Source organism: Ranitomeya variabilis, chromosome 4, assembly GCF_051348905.1.
Source record: "Ranitomeya variabilis isolate aRanVar5 chromosome 4, aRanVar5.hap1, whole genome shotgun sequence".
Lineage (NCBI taxonomy): Eukaryota > Metazoa > Chordata > Amphibia > Anura > Dendrobatidae > Ranitomeya > Ranitomeya variabilis.
In genome coordinates, this window is record NC_135235.1 from 563,156,697 (window position 1) to 563,173,290 (window position 16,594).

At 44.1% G+C, this 16,594-nt stretch overlaps 1 protein-coding gene across 1 annotated transcript in view; it reads right to left on the reverse strand.

The window, feature by feature from the left end:
- ADA (adenosine deaminase) overlaps positions 1–1,722 on the reverse strand; it is a 111,406-nt gene extending 109,684 nt beyond the window's left edge. The window contains exon 1 of the mRNA XM_077252796.1: positions 1,622–1,722. Coding sequence (XP_077108911.1) covers positions 1,622–1,657 — 36 coding nt within the window. The 5' untranslated portion in view covers positions 1,658–1,722. The remainder of the gene's footprint in view (positions 1–1,621) is intronic.
- Positions 1,723–16,594: the final 14,872 nt, after the last annotated feature.

Consider the following 16,594-nt stretch of genomic DNA (forward strand, 5'->3'; position numbering starts at 1 on the left):
CGGGCCAAGTCACATCTGCAATCTATGGACGTTGCTGGCCCACAAAGTTCAGCGCTTCTCTAAACTTAATCTTACTGCTGATTCAAATGTCTAATTTTCACGTAAGACTGATATCAGTGGTTTTCACAGAATATCACTTGGTCCTGTGACAGTCTATGGGGCCACTCACATGTCCGTGATTCTTTGCAGACCAAGAGGTCCGCGTAAAAATGAGGAGACATGTCCGATTTAGACCTGATGGTCGGATCAAATTTGGCAATGCAAGTTAATGGGTCCGTGACATTCTAGTGTGGTGTGATTTTCATAGACTGACAGAACTGTGGAAGGTGGAGAATTTTTTATTTTTTTAATTTTTTATTTCTCCACATACAAGAAAAACTGATGACATTCGGATCACACTCTAATCAAAGTCTGATCAGAATAATCGGTCCGTTGTTCTCGTAAATGGAAATATCAGACATGTAAATGAGTGCCTTGGCAGCATTGTGTTACCTCTCTGATGAGTTACATCCTTTTTACAAATATAAGTCATCCCCAGTAATGGTAAATTTACACAAGATACTTTTTTTTCAAAATTGCTCCATTTCACTGTAAGGCTATGTGCCCACATTCAGGAAAGTGTGCAGAATTTTCCTGAGCAAATCTGGACTACTTTCGCAGGAAATCCGCAAGCGTATTTTTTGCGGGTTTTTTTGCATTTTTTTTTCGCTGATTTTTCGTGTTTTTTTCCTGGAGCTTCCCAATGCAATAATATAGCGGCAAATCTGCAAAAAATCCACAAAATTAATGAACATGCTGCATTTTTTTCCGGGATGCGTTTTTATTACGGAAAAAAACGCAACATGTGCAAAAAAATTGCGGAATGCATTAAAAATGATAGGATGCTTAATGTAAGCGTTTTCTAAGCGTTTTTAATGAGAGATTTCACTGCGCCGCACAAGAATTATAATTACTGCCCGTGTAAAATCCTGATCCATGACACAAAAGGGGCAAGGGACAATATCATAGAAAGTCAATCAATATATAAAAATACCCTAAGCAAGCAGATGTAGACATGCAGATGCATGTCTCATCACTGCAGATGTTGCCGTATGGTTGCTGATCTTCCAGAGCAGAGTGGGGCCAAAATCAGGGCCCCCGTCCATCCATCAATTCGGTACAAACAGAAGACGATAGACTTCTTTCCAGATGATGAAGTAGTTGTGCCTCTAGTCCTATGTACAACTTCAGCATGCCAAATTCCTTAACTCAAGCCAATAGTGAAATGGTTAAACAATTCTGCTGTAAGTTGCTATAACTTTGCAAAGGTTACCAATTTAATGAGCGATGCCCAATTATTTCATCAGCACATTAATCCATATTAGATGCTAATAATATTTCCTGTATCATTGTGCGATCTGCCATGTGGCCAGCACTAGCCATATTGGCAACCATGCGGGTAACCGGTGGTGGTGATACAGTCCGTGCACTCTCATCAGGGGTAATGACTGTTTCATTCATACATCCTGTATCACATTGCACTGATATTAGGTTTGCATTATGTACAAGTATTAGGGTCTGGGGCTGCAGTCCTATGTAAGAGCGAGAACACGAAGCAGAGACAATGTAGCCATGCATTTACCTTGGGTTTATTCAAGTAGCAAGCCTTGCCTTCCATTCTGCTAGTGGAGTTTTCCCTTTGTGCAGCCTGCAGCTGCAGGACAGATAATACTGTCAGGTTTCGCCAGCCCTCCCTCCCCAGTGCTGGCCCAGCCCTTTGTAGGCTTTGCTAGACATGCCTGCCCCCAGCATGGGGCCTATGGAGCATGGACTCTATATAACACAGTCCATCCCGGGCAGAGATAAAGGGCGCAGCACAGTAACCTGCCGGATCAATGTGTGCGGCTCAGTATTTATAGGGGGTAATCAGAGACCTGTCTGAGCTGATCATTAATAACATTGTGCTCAGGACTCACTGCAGCATTATATGGTGATTACGTTACACTACACATAAGGAGATGCGTCGTCCCCAACCTGTCACTGACCCCCGGACATGCTGGACGGCAGCGCAGGTGGGCATTTATGTTATAAGAGGTATAATGGCAATATAATAAAACAGGGGGGTAAATGACGCAGGTAGTTACAGCACACATAGGGGCGGCCATACCACTGGAGAAATTGGTGCAGCGGCACAAAGGCCCAGGAGCTAAGGGCCACTTTTACTTATTGGGCTGCAAAGGGCCTATAATCTGTTCTCGCACAGGGCCCTCTTCTGTCTGTGGCTACCCTGAGTAGATAAAGTGGATGGATACGGCAAAGAAAAACCAAGAAATACATATAGAGAGAGCGTGAGATGGACATATGGGTATATGAGAGAGAGAAATGGATGTTAGAGAGCGTGAGGAAATGAGAGAGTTCAAGAGAGATCTAAATAAGGGTGAGAGATGGATATGAGACAGCAAGAGAGATGAATATTAGAGAGATAGATGGATATGTGACTTAGAGCAAGAGATTTAAGTGAGGATTATGAGAGAACAAGAGAGAGGGATATGAGACAGAGATACAATAAGAGAAATTAATACGAGAGAACAAAAAAGATTTCATAGAGAGATGGATATGACAAATACACAGATATGGATATGAGAGAGCGAGAGAAAATATGATGGATACAAAAGATTGAGAGAGAAGGATATCACAAATAATACAGATATGGATATGACAGCGTGAGAGATGGATATGAGAGAGCGGGAGATGGATGTGAGAGAGCCAGAGACAGATATGAGAGAGCGAGAGACGGATATGAAGGAGCGAGAGACAGTTATGAGATAGCGAGAGAAGGATATGAGGGAGTGAAAGACAGATATGAGAGAGTGAGAGATGGATATGAGGGACCGAGAGACGGATATGAAGCAGCAAGAGACAGATATGAGAGAGAGCAAGAGACGGATATGAAGGAGCGGGAGAAGGATATGAGGGAGCGAGAGACGAATATGAGAGAGCGAGAGACGGATATGAGCGAGAGAGATGGATATAATAGACTGAGAAATTATAAGAGAGAACTAGAGATGGATATTAGAGATCGAGAGAGGATATCAAAAATATACAGCTATGGATATGAGAGCTCGGGAGATGGATATGAGAGAGTGGAGATGGACATGAGAGAGCGAGAGATGGATATGAGAGCTTGAGAGATGGATATGAGAGCATGAGAGATGGATATGAGAGAGTTTGAGATGGATATGAGAGTGTGAGATGGATATGAGAGAGCGAGAAGCAGATATGAGAAAGCGAAAGATGGATATGAGAGAGAGATGGATAATAAAGCGTGAGATGGATATGAGAGCAAACTAAATATGTTAGAGCGGGCACCATCCAATATAAAGGTACGGGATCACCTATTGCATACTACCATAAGATACAACAAACAGAGAAAAGGTATGCAAATAAACAAATGGGATCACCAAGAAAATAATATACCAAATAATAAACCCGCCACCTCTACTTATGTGGTGGAGGCCTTTTAAATGTTTTTAACATGTTCTGTGTGTTCTCAATAAATAAATCGTTATTTGGTATATTATTTTGTTGGTGATCCCATTTGTTTATTTGCATACCTTTTCTCTGTTTGTTGTATCAGATGGATATGAGAGAGCGTGAGATGGATATGAGAGAGCGAGAGATGTATATGACAAAGCGTGAGATGGATATGAGAAAGCGTGAGATGGATATGAGCGAGCGTGAGATGGATGTGAGAGAGCGTGAGATGGATGTGAGAGAGCATGAGATGGATGTGAGAGAGCGTAAGATGGAAATGAGAGAGTGAGAGATGGATATGAGAGAGAGAGACGGATATGAGAGAGCGAGATGCGGATATGAAAAAGCGTGAGATGGATATGAGAGAGCGTGAGACGGATATGAGAGCGCGAGAGACGGATATGAGAGTGCAAGAGATGGATATGAGAGAGTGAGAGATGGATATGAGAAAGCGAGAGATGGATATGAGAGAGTGAGGGATGGATACGAGAGAGCGGGAGATGGATATGAGAGAGCGTGAGATGGATATGAGAGAGCGAGAGATGGATATGGGAATGCGAGAGATGGATATGAGAGAGCGAGAGATGGGTATGAGAGAGCAAGATATGGATATGAGAAAGCGAGAGATGGATATGAGAGAGCGTGAGATGGATATGAGAGAGAGAGAGACAGATATGAGAAAGCGACAGACAGATATGAGAAAGCGAGAGATGGATATGAGAGCGCGAGAGATGGATATGAGAGAGAACGTGAGATGGATATGAGAGAGCGAGAGATTGATTTGAGAAAGCGAGAGATTATATGAGAGAGCGAGATATGGATATGAGAAAGCGAGAGATGGATATGAGAGATCGAGAGATGGCTATGAGAGAGCGTGAGATGGATACGAGAGAGCGTGAGATGGATACGAGAGAGCGTAAGTTGGATACGAGAGAGCGTGAGATGGATATGAGAGAGAGATGGATATGAGAAAGCGAGAGATGGATATGAGAGAGAGATGGATATGAGAGAGCGAGAGATGGATATGAGAGAACAAGAGATGGATATGAGAGAGCGTGAGATGGATATGAGAGAGCGAGAGATGGATGTAAGAGAGCGTGAGATGAATATGAGAGAGCGTGAGATGGATATGAGAGAGCGTGAGACGGATATGAGAGCGCGAGAGACGGATATGAGAGTGCAAGAGATGGATATGAGACAGTGAGAGATGGATATGAGAAAGCGAGAGATGGATATGAGAGAGTGAGGGATGGATACGAGAGAGCGGGAGATGGATATGAGAGAGCGTGAGATGGATATGAGAGAGCGAGAGATGGATATGGGAATGCGAGAGATGGATATGAGAGAGCGAGAGATGGGTATGAGAGAGCAAGATATGGATATGAGAAAGCGAGAGATGGATATGAGAGAGCGTGAGATGGATATGAGAGAGAGAGAGACAGATATGAGAAAGCGACAGACAGATATGAGAAAGCGAGAGATGGATATGAGAGCGCGAGAGATGGATATGAGAGAGAACGTGAGATGGATATGAGAGAGCGAGAGATTGATTTGAGAAAGCGAGAGATTATATGAGAGAGCGAGATATGGATATGAGAAAGCGAGAGATGGATATGAGAGATCGAGAGATGGCTATGAGAGAGCGTGAGATGGATACGAGAGAGCGTGAGATGGATACGAGAGAGCGTAAGTTGGATACGAGAGAGCGTGAGATGGATATGAGAGAGAGATGGATATGAGAAAGCGAGAGATGGATATGAGAGAGAGATGGATATGAGAGAGCGAGAGATGGATATGAGAGAACAAGAGATGGATATGAGAGAGCGTGAGATGGATATGAGAGAGCGAGAGATGGATGTAAGAGAGCATGAGATGAATATGAGAGAGCGTGAGATGGATATGAGAGAGCGTGGGATGGATATGAGAGAGCGAGAGATGGATATAAGAGAGCGTGAGATGAATATGAGAGAGCGTGAGATGGATATGAGAGAGCGAGAGATGGATATAAGAGAGAGTGAGATGAATATGAGAGAGCGTGAGATGGATATGAGAGAGCGTGGGATGGATATGAGAAAGCGAGAGATGGATATGAGAGAGTGAAGGATGGATATGAGAGAGCGAGAGATGGATATGAGAATGCAAAAGATGGACATAAGAGAGCGAGAGATGGATATGAGAGAGCAAGATATGGATATGAGAAAGCGAGAGATGGATATGAGAGAGCGTGAGATGGATATGAGAGAGAGAGACAGATATGAGAAAGCGACAGACAGATATGAGAAAGCGAGAGATGGATATGAGAGAGCGTGAGATGGATATGAGAAAGACAGATATGAGAAAGCGACAGACAGATATGAGAAAGCGAGAGATGGATATGAGAGAGCGAGAGATGGATATGAGAGAGAACGTGAGATGGATATGAGAGAGCGAGAGATTGATTTGAGAAAGCGAGAGATTATATGAGAGAGCGAGATATGGATATGAGAAAGCGAGCGATGGATATGAGAGATCGAGAGATGGCTATGAGAGAGCGTGAGATGGATACGAAAGAGCGTGAGATGGATACGAGAGAGCGTGAGATGGATATGAGAAAGCGAGAGATGGATATGAGAGAGAGAGATTGATATGAGAGAGCGAGAGATGGATATGAGAGAACGAGAGATGGATATGAGAGAGCGTGAGATGGATATGAGTGTTATGATCCTAGTGGCTTAGGATCACAAATCTAACCAGCTAAGTAGAAAATAATAGGACGAGCTCTGGGGATGTGGTAACTGGACTAACCGCAAACCTGATCCTAACCGCACACACTATAGGCAGCCGTGGAACGTTTCCTGAAATCCTAGACGTCTCTTCACGGCCTGAGAAACTGACTACCCCTAAAGAGAAAGTAAGACCTCACTTGCCTCAGAGAAATCCCCCAGAGATATAGAAGCCCCCCACAAATAATAACGGTGAGTTAAGAGGAAAAAGACAAACGCAGAGATGAAACAGGTTAAGCAAATGAGGCCCGCTAACGCTAGATAGCAGAAAATAGCAAGGGATCTGTGCGGTCAGTAAAAAACCCTATGCAAAAATATCCACGCAGAGAATGCGAGAACCCCCACACCAACTAACGATGTGGGGGGAGCAACTCAGCACCCCAGAGCACCAGCAAGCAGGGAAATCACATATTAGCAAGCTGGACAAAAACTCATCATATACTAGGAAACATCTTGAACACAGATGAGCAAAAATAAGCAAACAGAACTTAGCTTCTCTTGGAGAGACTGATAACGGATGTAGACAGGAGCAATCAGAATAGCACTGAATACAACGGCAACAGGCAAGGAATGAAGGACCAGGTGGATTAAATAGGAAACCTAACTAGCAGATGACGAGACAGCTGATCCTGCCAGAAACCTGCAAAATAACAAAAAGAGCCACCAGGAGGAGCCCAAAGAGAGAACTCACACAGTACCACTCATGACCACAGGAGGGAGCCCGGAAACAGAGTTCACAACAGTACCCCCCCCTTGAGGAGGGGTCACCGAACCCTCACCAGAACCCCCAGGGCGATCAGGGTGAGCCACATGGAAGGCACGAACCAAATCGGCCGCATGAACATCAGAGGCGACAACCCAGGTATTATCCTCCTGACCATAGCCCTTCCACTTAACCAAATACTGAAGCCTCCGTATTGAAATACGAGAATCCAAGATCTTCTCCACCACGTATTCCAATTCTCCCTCAACCAGCACCGGAGCAGGAGGCTCAACAGAAGGAACCACAGGCACCACATACCTCCGCAACAAAGACCTATGGAACACATTATGGATAGTAAACGATGCCGGGAGGTCCAAGCGAAATGACACAGGGTTGAGGATTTCCAAAATTTTATAAGGACCGATAAAACGAGGTTTAAACTTAGGAGAAGAAACCTTCATAGGAACATAACGAGAAGACAACCACACCAAATCCCCCACACGAAGTCGGGGACCCACACAGCGACGACGGTTAGCAAAGCGCTGAGCCTTCTCTTGTGACAACATCAAATTGTCCACCACATGGTTCCAAATCTGCTGCAACCTATCCACCACAGAATCCACCCCAGGACAGTCAGAAGACTCAACCTGACCCGAGGAAAAACGAGGATGAAAACCAGAATTACAAAAAAAGGCGAAACCAAAGTAGCCGAACTAGCCCGATTATTAAGGGCAAACTCGGCCAATGGCAAAAAAGTCACCCAATCATCCTGGTCAGCAGAAACAAAACATCTCAAATAAGTTTCCAAGGTCTGGTTAGTTTGCTCGGTTTGGCCATTCGTCTGAGGATGGAAGGCCGACGAAAAAGACAAATCAATGCCCATCTTAGCACAAAAGGACCGCCAAAATCTGGACACAAACTGGGATCCTCTGTCAGACACAGTGTTTTCAGGGATGCCGTGCAGACGAACCACATTCTGAAAAAATAACGGAACCAAATCGGAGGAAGAAGGCAACTTAGGCAAGGGCACCAAATGGACCATTTTAGAAAAACGATCACAAACCACCCAGATGACAGACATTCTCTGAGAGACCGGAAGATCCGAAATAAAATCCATGGAAATATGCGTCCAAGGCCTCTTAGAAACCGGCAAAGGCAAAAGCAAACCACTGGCACGAGAACAGCAAGGCTTAGCCCGAGCACAAATCCCACAGGTCTGCACAAAGGAACGCACATCCCGCGACAAGGAAGGCCACCAGAAGGATCTAGCCACCAAATCTCTGGTACCAAAAATCCCAGGATGACCCGCCAACACTGAAGAATGGACCTCGGAAATAACTCTGCTGGTCCATCTATCTGGGACAAACAGTCTCTCTGATGAACAACGGTCAGGTCTATCCGCCTGAAATTCCTGTAACACCCGTCGCAAATCTGGGGAAATGGCAGACAAAATTACCCCCTCTTTGAGGATACCAACCGGCTCAGAAACTCCAGGGGAGTCAGGCACAAAACTCCTAGAAAGAGCATCAGCCTTCACGTTCTTCGAACCAGGAAGGTACGAGACCACGAAATCGAAACGTGAGAAAAACAACGACCAACGAGCCTGTCTAGGATTCAACCGCTTGGCCGACTCAAGATAAATCAAATTTTTTTGATCAGTCAAGACCACCACACGATGCTTAGCTCCCTCTAGCCAGTGTCGCCACTCCTCAAATGCCCACTTCATTGTCAACAACTCCCGATTACCAACATCATAATTTCGTTCAGCCGGCGAAAATTTTCTTGAAAAGAAGGCACATGGCTTCATCACAGAGCAATCAGAGCTTCTCTGTGACAAAACAGCCCCTGCTCCAATTTCAGAAGCATCAACCTCGACCTGGAAGGGAAGAGAGACATCTGGCTGACATAAAACTGGAGCCGAAGAAAACCAGCGCTTCAGCTCCTGAAAGGCCTCAACGGCCGCAGGAGACCAGTTAGTCACATCAGAACCCTTCTTGGTCAAATCCGTCAAAGGTTTAACCACACCAGAAAAATTAGCAATGAAGCGACGGTAAAAATTAGCAAAACCCAAGAACTTCTGAAGACTCTTAACCGATGTAGGTTGAGTCCAATCATGAATAGCCTGGACCTTGACTGGGTCCATCTCAATAGAAGAAGGAGAAAAAATAAAGCCCAAAAAGGAAACTTTCTGGACTCCGAAGAGACATTTGGAACCCTTCACAAACAAGGCATTGGCACGCAGGACCTGAAATACCATCCTGACCTGCTTCACATGGGATTCCCAATCATCTGAAAAGACCAAAATATCATCCAGATACACAATCATAAATTTATCCAGATATTCTCGGAAGATATCGTGCATGAAGGACTGAAACACAGAAGGGGCATTAGAAAGTCCAAAAGGCATCACCAAGTACTCAAAATGGCCCTCGGGCGTATTAAATGCTGTCTTCCATTCATCGCCCTGTTTTATACGCACAAGATTATACGCACCGCGAAGATCTATCTTGGTGAACCAACTAGACCCCCTAATCCGAGCAAACAGATCAGACAACAATGGCAAGGGATACTGGAATTTGACCGTGATTTTATTTAGAAGGCGATAATCTATACAGGGTCTCAACGAACCATCCTTCTTGGCCACAAAAAAGAATCCCGCACCAAGAGGGGACGAGGAGGGGCGAATATGTCCCTTCTCCAAAGACTCCTTTACATAGCTCCGCATAGCGGCATGCTCTGGTACTGACAAATTAAACAGTCGTCCCTTAGGGAACTTACTACCAGGAATCAAATTTATAACACAGTCACAATCCCTATGAGGAGGTAGGGCACTGGATTTGGGCTCATCAAATACATCCTGGTAGTCCGACAAAAACTCAGGGACTTCAGAAGGAGTAGAGGAAGCAATTGATACCAAGGGAGCATCGCCATGAATTCCCTGGCAACCCCAACTCAACACAGGCATAGCTTTCCAATCCAGGACTGGATTATGAGCCTGCAACCATGGCAGACCCAACACGACAACGTCATGCAAATTATATAACACAAGAAAGCGAATCACCTCCTGATGTGCAGGAGTCATACACATGGTCACTTGAGTCCAGTATTGAGGTTTATTCTTGGCCAATGGTGTAGCATCAATTCCCTTCAATGGAATAGGGAACTGTAATGGCTCAAGGATAAAACCACAGCGCTTGGCAAATGACAAATCCATCAGATTCAGGGCGGCACCTGAATCTACAAAAGCCATAACTGAGTAGGATGACAGAGAGCAAATCAAAGTAACAGACAAAATGAATTTAGGCTGTACAGTACCAATGGTGACAGATCTAGCAAAGTTTTTTGTGCGCTTAGAGCATGCTGAGATAACATGAGCTGAATCACCACAGTAAAAGCACAACCCATTCTGACGTCTATGATTTTGCCGTTCAATTCTGGTCAGAATCCTATCACATTGCATAGACTCAGGTTTCTGTTCAGAAAACACCGCCAGATGGTGCGCAAGTTTGCGCTCCCGCAAACGCCGTTCAATCTGAATGGCCAAAGCCATTGACTCATTCAGACTCGCAGGCGTGGGGAACCCCACCATAACATTCTTAATGGCTTCAGAAAGACCTTCTCTGAAATTTGCAGCCAGGGCACACTCATTCCATTGAGTAAGCACCGACCATTTCCGAAATTTTTGACAATACACCTCAGCTTCATCCTGACCCTGAGAGAGAGCCAGCAAGGCCTTTTCTGCCTGGTTCTCCAGATTAGGTTCCTCATAAAGCAATCCAAGCGCCAGAAAAAACGCATCCACATTCAGCAATGCAGGATCTCCTGGCGCCAGGGAGAAGGCCCAATCTTGAGGGTCGCCGCGTAACAGAGAGATAACAATTCTAACTTGCTGAGCGGAATCACCAGAGGAACGAGGTCTCAAAGAAAGAAATAATTTACAATTATTCTTAAAATTCAGAAACCTAGATCTATCTCCAGAAAAAAACTCAGGAATAGGTACTTTTGGCTCAGACATAGGACTGTGATCAACAAAATCCTGAATGCTTTGCACCCTTGCAGCAAGATGATCCACACTAGAAGTCAGACTCTGAATATCCATGTCTGCAGCAGAACTCAAAGCCACCCAGAGATTAAGGGGAGGAGAGAAGCAGGACAGACTGCAGAGCAGAAAAAAAAAATTTGAACTCAGGATTTCTCTTATCCCACTTTTGCGATGCATTTAACACTTTTGGCCTGTTGCACTGTTATGATCCTAGTGGCTTAGGATCACAAATCTAACCAGCTAAGTAGAAAATAATAGGACGAGCTCTGGGGATGTGGTAACTGGACTAACCGCAAACCTGATCCTAACCGCACACACTATAGGCAGCCGTGGAACGTTTCCTGAAATCCTAGACGTCTCTTCACGGCCTGAGAAACTGACTACCCCTAAAGAGAAAGTAAGACCTCACTTGCCTCAGAGAAATCCCCCAGAGATATAGAAGCCCCCCACAAATAATAACGGTGAGTTAAGAGGAAAAGACAAACGCAGAGATGAAACAGGTTAAGCAAATGAGGCCCGCTAACGCTAGATAGCAGAAAATAGCAAGGGATCTGTGCGGTCAGTAAAAAACCCTATGCAAAAATATCCACGCAGAGAATGCGAGAACCCCCACACCAACTAACGATGTGGGGGGAGCAACTCAGCACCCCAGAGCACCAGCAAGCAGGGAAATCACATATTAGCAAGCTGGACAAAAACTCATCATATACTAGGAAACATCTTGAACACAGATGAGCAAAAATAAGCAAACAGAACTTAGCTTCTCTTGGAGAGACTGATAACGGATGTAGACAGGAGCAATCAGAATAGCACTGAATACAACGGCAACAGGCAAGGAATGAAGGACCAGGTGGATTAAATAGGAAACCTAACTAGCAGATGACGAGACAGCTGATCCTGCCAGAAACCTGCAAAATAACAAAAAGAGCCACCAGGAGGAGCCCAAAAAGAGAACTCACACAGTACCACTCATGACCACAGGAGGGAGCCCGGAAACAGAGTTCACAACATATGAGAGAGCGAGAGATGGATATAAGAGAGCGTGAGATGAATATGAGAGAGCGTGAGATGGATATGAGAGAGCGTGGGATGGATATGAGAGAGCGAGAGATGGATATAAGAGAGCGTGAGATGAATATGAGAGAGCGTGAGATGGATATGAGACAGCATGGGATGGATATGAGAGAGCGAGAGATGGATATAAGAGAGCGTGAGATGGATATGAGAGAGCGTGAGATGGATATGAGAGAGAACGTGAGATGGATATGAGAGAGCGAGAGATTGATTTGAGAAAGCGAGAGATTATATGAGAGAGCGAGATATGGATATGAGAAAGCGAGCGATGGATATGAGAGATCGAGAGATGGCTATGAGAGAGCGTGAGATGGATACGAGAGAGCGTGAGATGGATATGAGAAAGCGAGAGATGGATATGAGAGAGAGCGATGGATATGAGAGAGTGAGAGATGGATATGAGAGAACGAGAGATGGATATGAGAGAGCGTGAGATGGATATGAGAGAGCGAGAGATCGATATAAGAGAGCGTGAGATGAATATGAGAGAGCGTGAGATGGATATGAGAGAGCGTGGGATGGATATGAGAGAGCGAGAGATGGATATAAGAGAGCGTGAGATGAATATGAGAGAGCGTGAGATGGATATGAGAGAGCGAGAGATGGATATAAGAGAGCGTGAGATGAATATGAGAGAGCGTGAGATGGATATGAGAGAGCGAGAGATGGATATGAGAGAGCGAGATATGGATATGAGAAAACGAGAGAAGGATATGAGAGAACGAGATATGGATATAAGAAAGCGAGAGATGGATATGAGAGAACGAGATATGGATATGAGAAAGCGAGAGATGGATATGAGAGATCGAGAGATGGCTATGAGAGAGAGATGAATACGAGAGAGCGTGAGATGGATATGAGAGCGTGAGATGGATATGAGAGAGAGAGACAGATATGAGAAAGCGAGAGATGGATATGACAGAGTGAGAGATGGATATGAGAGATGGATATGAGAGAGCGTGAGATGGATATGAGAGAGAGTTGGATATGAGAGAGCGAGAGATGGATATGAGAGCGAGAGATTGATTTGAGAAAGCGAGAGATTATATGAGAGAGCGAGAGATGGATATGAGAGAGTGAGGGATGGATACGAGAGAGCGTGAGATGGATATGAGAGAGAGTTGGATATGAGAGAGCGAGAGATGGATATGAGAGAGCGAGAGATGGATATGAGAGAGAGAGACAGATATGAGAAAGCGACAGACAGATATGAGAAAGCGAGAGATGGATATGAGAGAGAACGTGAAATGGATATGAGAGAGCGAGAGATTGATTTGAGAAAGCGAGAGATTATATGAGAGAGTGAGAGATGGATATGAGAAAGCGAGAGATGGATATGAGAGAACGAGATATGGATATGAGAAAGCGTGAGATGGATATGAGAGAGCGAGAGATGGATATCAGAGAGCAAGAGATAGATATGAGAGAACGAGAGATGGATATGAGAGAACGTGAGATGGATATGAGAGAGAGACAGATATGAGAAAGCGAGAGATGGATATGAGAGAGAGACAGATATGAGAAAGCGACAGACAGATATGAGAGAGCGTGAGATGGATATGAGAGAGAGTTGGATATGAGAGAGCGAGAGATGGATATGAGAGCGAGAGATTGATTTGAGAAAGCGAGAGATTATATGAGAGCGCGAGAGATGGATATGAGAGAGTGAGGGATGGATACGAGAGAGCGTGAGATGGATATGAGAGAGAGTTGGATATGAGAGAGCGAGAGATGGATATGAGAGAGCGAGAGATGGATATGAGAGAGAGAGACAGATATGAGAAAGCGACAGACAGATATGAGAAAGCGAGAGATGGATATGAGAGAGAACGTGAAATGGATATGAGAGAGCGAGAGATTGATTTGAGAAAGCGAGAGATTATATGAGAGAGTGAGAGATGGATATGAGAAAGCGAGAGATGGATATGAGAGAACGAGATATGGATATGAGAAAGCGTGAGATGGATATGAGAGAGCGAGAGATGGATATCAGAGAGCAAGAGATAGATATGAGAGAACGAGAGATGGATATGAGAGAACGTGAGATGGATATGAGAGAGAGACAGATATGAGAAAGCGAGAGATGGATATGAGAGAGAGACAGATATGAGAAAGCGACAGACAGATATGAGAGAGCGTGAGATGGATATGAGAGAGAGTTGGATATGAGAGAGCGAGAGATGGATATGAGAGAGCGTGAGATGGATATGAGAGCGAGAGATTGATTTGAGAAAGCGAGAGATTATATGAGAGAGCGAGAGATGGATATGAGAGAGTGAGGGATGGATACGAGAGAGCGTAAGATGGATATGAGAGAGCGAGAGATGGATATAAGAATGTGAGAGATGGATATGAGAGCGCGAGAGATGAATATAAGAGAGCGAGATATGGATATGAGAAAGCGAGAGATGGATATGAGAGAGCGAGAGATGGATATGAGAGAGCGTGAGATGGATATGAGAGAGAGACAGATATGAGAAAGCGAGAGATGGATATGAGAGAGCGAGAGATGGATATGAGAAAGAACGTGAGATGGATATGAGAGAGCGAGATAGTGATATGAGAAAGCGAGAGATGATATGAGAGAGCGAGAGATGGATATGAGAGAGTGAGAGATGGATACAAGAGAGCATGAGATGGATATGAGAGAGCGTGAGATGGATATGAGAGCGAGAGATGGATATGAGAATGCGAGAGATGGATATGAGAGAGTGAGAGATGGATATGAGAGAGCGAGAGATAGATATGAGAGAGTGAGAGATGGATATGAGAGAGAGTGAGATGGATATGAGAGAGAGTGAGATGGATATGAGAGAGTGAGAGATGGATATGAGAGAGTGAGAGATGGATATGAGAGAGCGTGAGATGGATATGAGAGAGAGTTGGATATGAGAGAGCGAGAGATGGATATGAGAGAGCGCGAGATGGATATGAGAGAGAGAGACAGATATGAGAAAGCGACAGACAGATATGAGAAAGTGAGAGATGGATATGAGAATGCGAGAGATGGATATGAGAGAGTGAGAGATCGATATGAGAGAGCGTGAGATGGATATGGGAAGTCAAGAGACTGATATGAGAGAGCGAGAAACAAAAGCGATGGATATGAGATACAATCAGACTGCTATTATCTGTTCTCAAACAATTACAACATTTAACATAAATGGTCGAGACTTCCCCTTATGTGAATAAAAGTCTGACTTTGTTCCTTTCGCTTCCTTCTTTTAGGAGGGGGGAGGATATGAAGCCGATATGTAAGCATATTGTGTGTTTGGCCTTGCAGGTTTTGCAGTCATCTGTACAGTGATATTGCTGACAGTCGCTGTCATGCAGCCCTAATACAAGTGGATCAACCCTACAATATTTTTCCTTTAAAAGTTTTTATTGAAGGACAAGATATTCATGTACACAAAATTATGCAATACAGTGCTTCATGCATTAATGTACAATTCAACAACTCATGGGCATCAAATAGTTGAAATACATGTGAATACAATCAATAACCATGAGAGCATAATACTCTACAGTATCACATATTCATAAGAAAGATAACCTTCATTTTAACATATTTTCTTTGTTACAAAACAAACAAGAACTTTTCCATTAGTAAAAGTATCATAACATGAAAGTAACAATTATTAAGTGTGATGTCGCTTCCGTCACACACCATCATAACTATCAAGCAAACCAACAGTATCCTTTCATTATAAAAAACCATCCTAACCCACTAGCAACAATTATTTAATGCTTTGTCACTCCCATCCCGTCCCATCCTATTAGTTAGATCGGATCGGAGGATCACCCGCCACCATCCTAGTAATATACCATGGGGACTGATCAAAACAAGCTATAAGATGAGCTCTCACAACCCTACAATATTTAATATAGTGGGTTTAGAAAGTATTCAGACCCCTTTACATTTTTCACTCTTTGTTTCATTGCAGCCATTTGGTAAATTTAAAAAGGTTCATTTTTTCCCATGAATGCACACTCTGCACCCCATCTTGACTGAAAAAAAAACAGAAATATAGAAATTTTTGAAAATTTAATAAAAAAGAAAATCTGAAATATCACATGGTCATAAGTATTCAAACCCTTTGCTCAGACTCTCATATTTAAGTCACATGCTGTCCATTTCCTTGTGATCCTCCTTGAGATGGTTCTACTCCTTCATTGGAGTCCAGCTGTGTTTAATTAAACTGATAGGACTTGATTTGGAAAGGCGCACACCTGTCTATATAAGACCTCACAGCTCACAGTGCATGTCAGACCAAATGAGAATCATGAGGTCAAAGGAACTGGCCAAGGAGCTCAGAGACAGACTTGTGGCAAGGCACAGGGACCACCAGAAGTTTTCCTAGACTTGGCCGTCCAGCCAAACTGAGCAGTCGTAGGAGAAGAGCCTTGGTGAGAGAGGTAAAGAAGAAACCCAACATCACTGTGGCTGAGCTCCAGAGATACAGTAGGGAGATGGGAGAAAGTTCCACAAAGTCAACTATC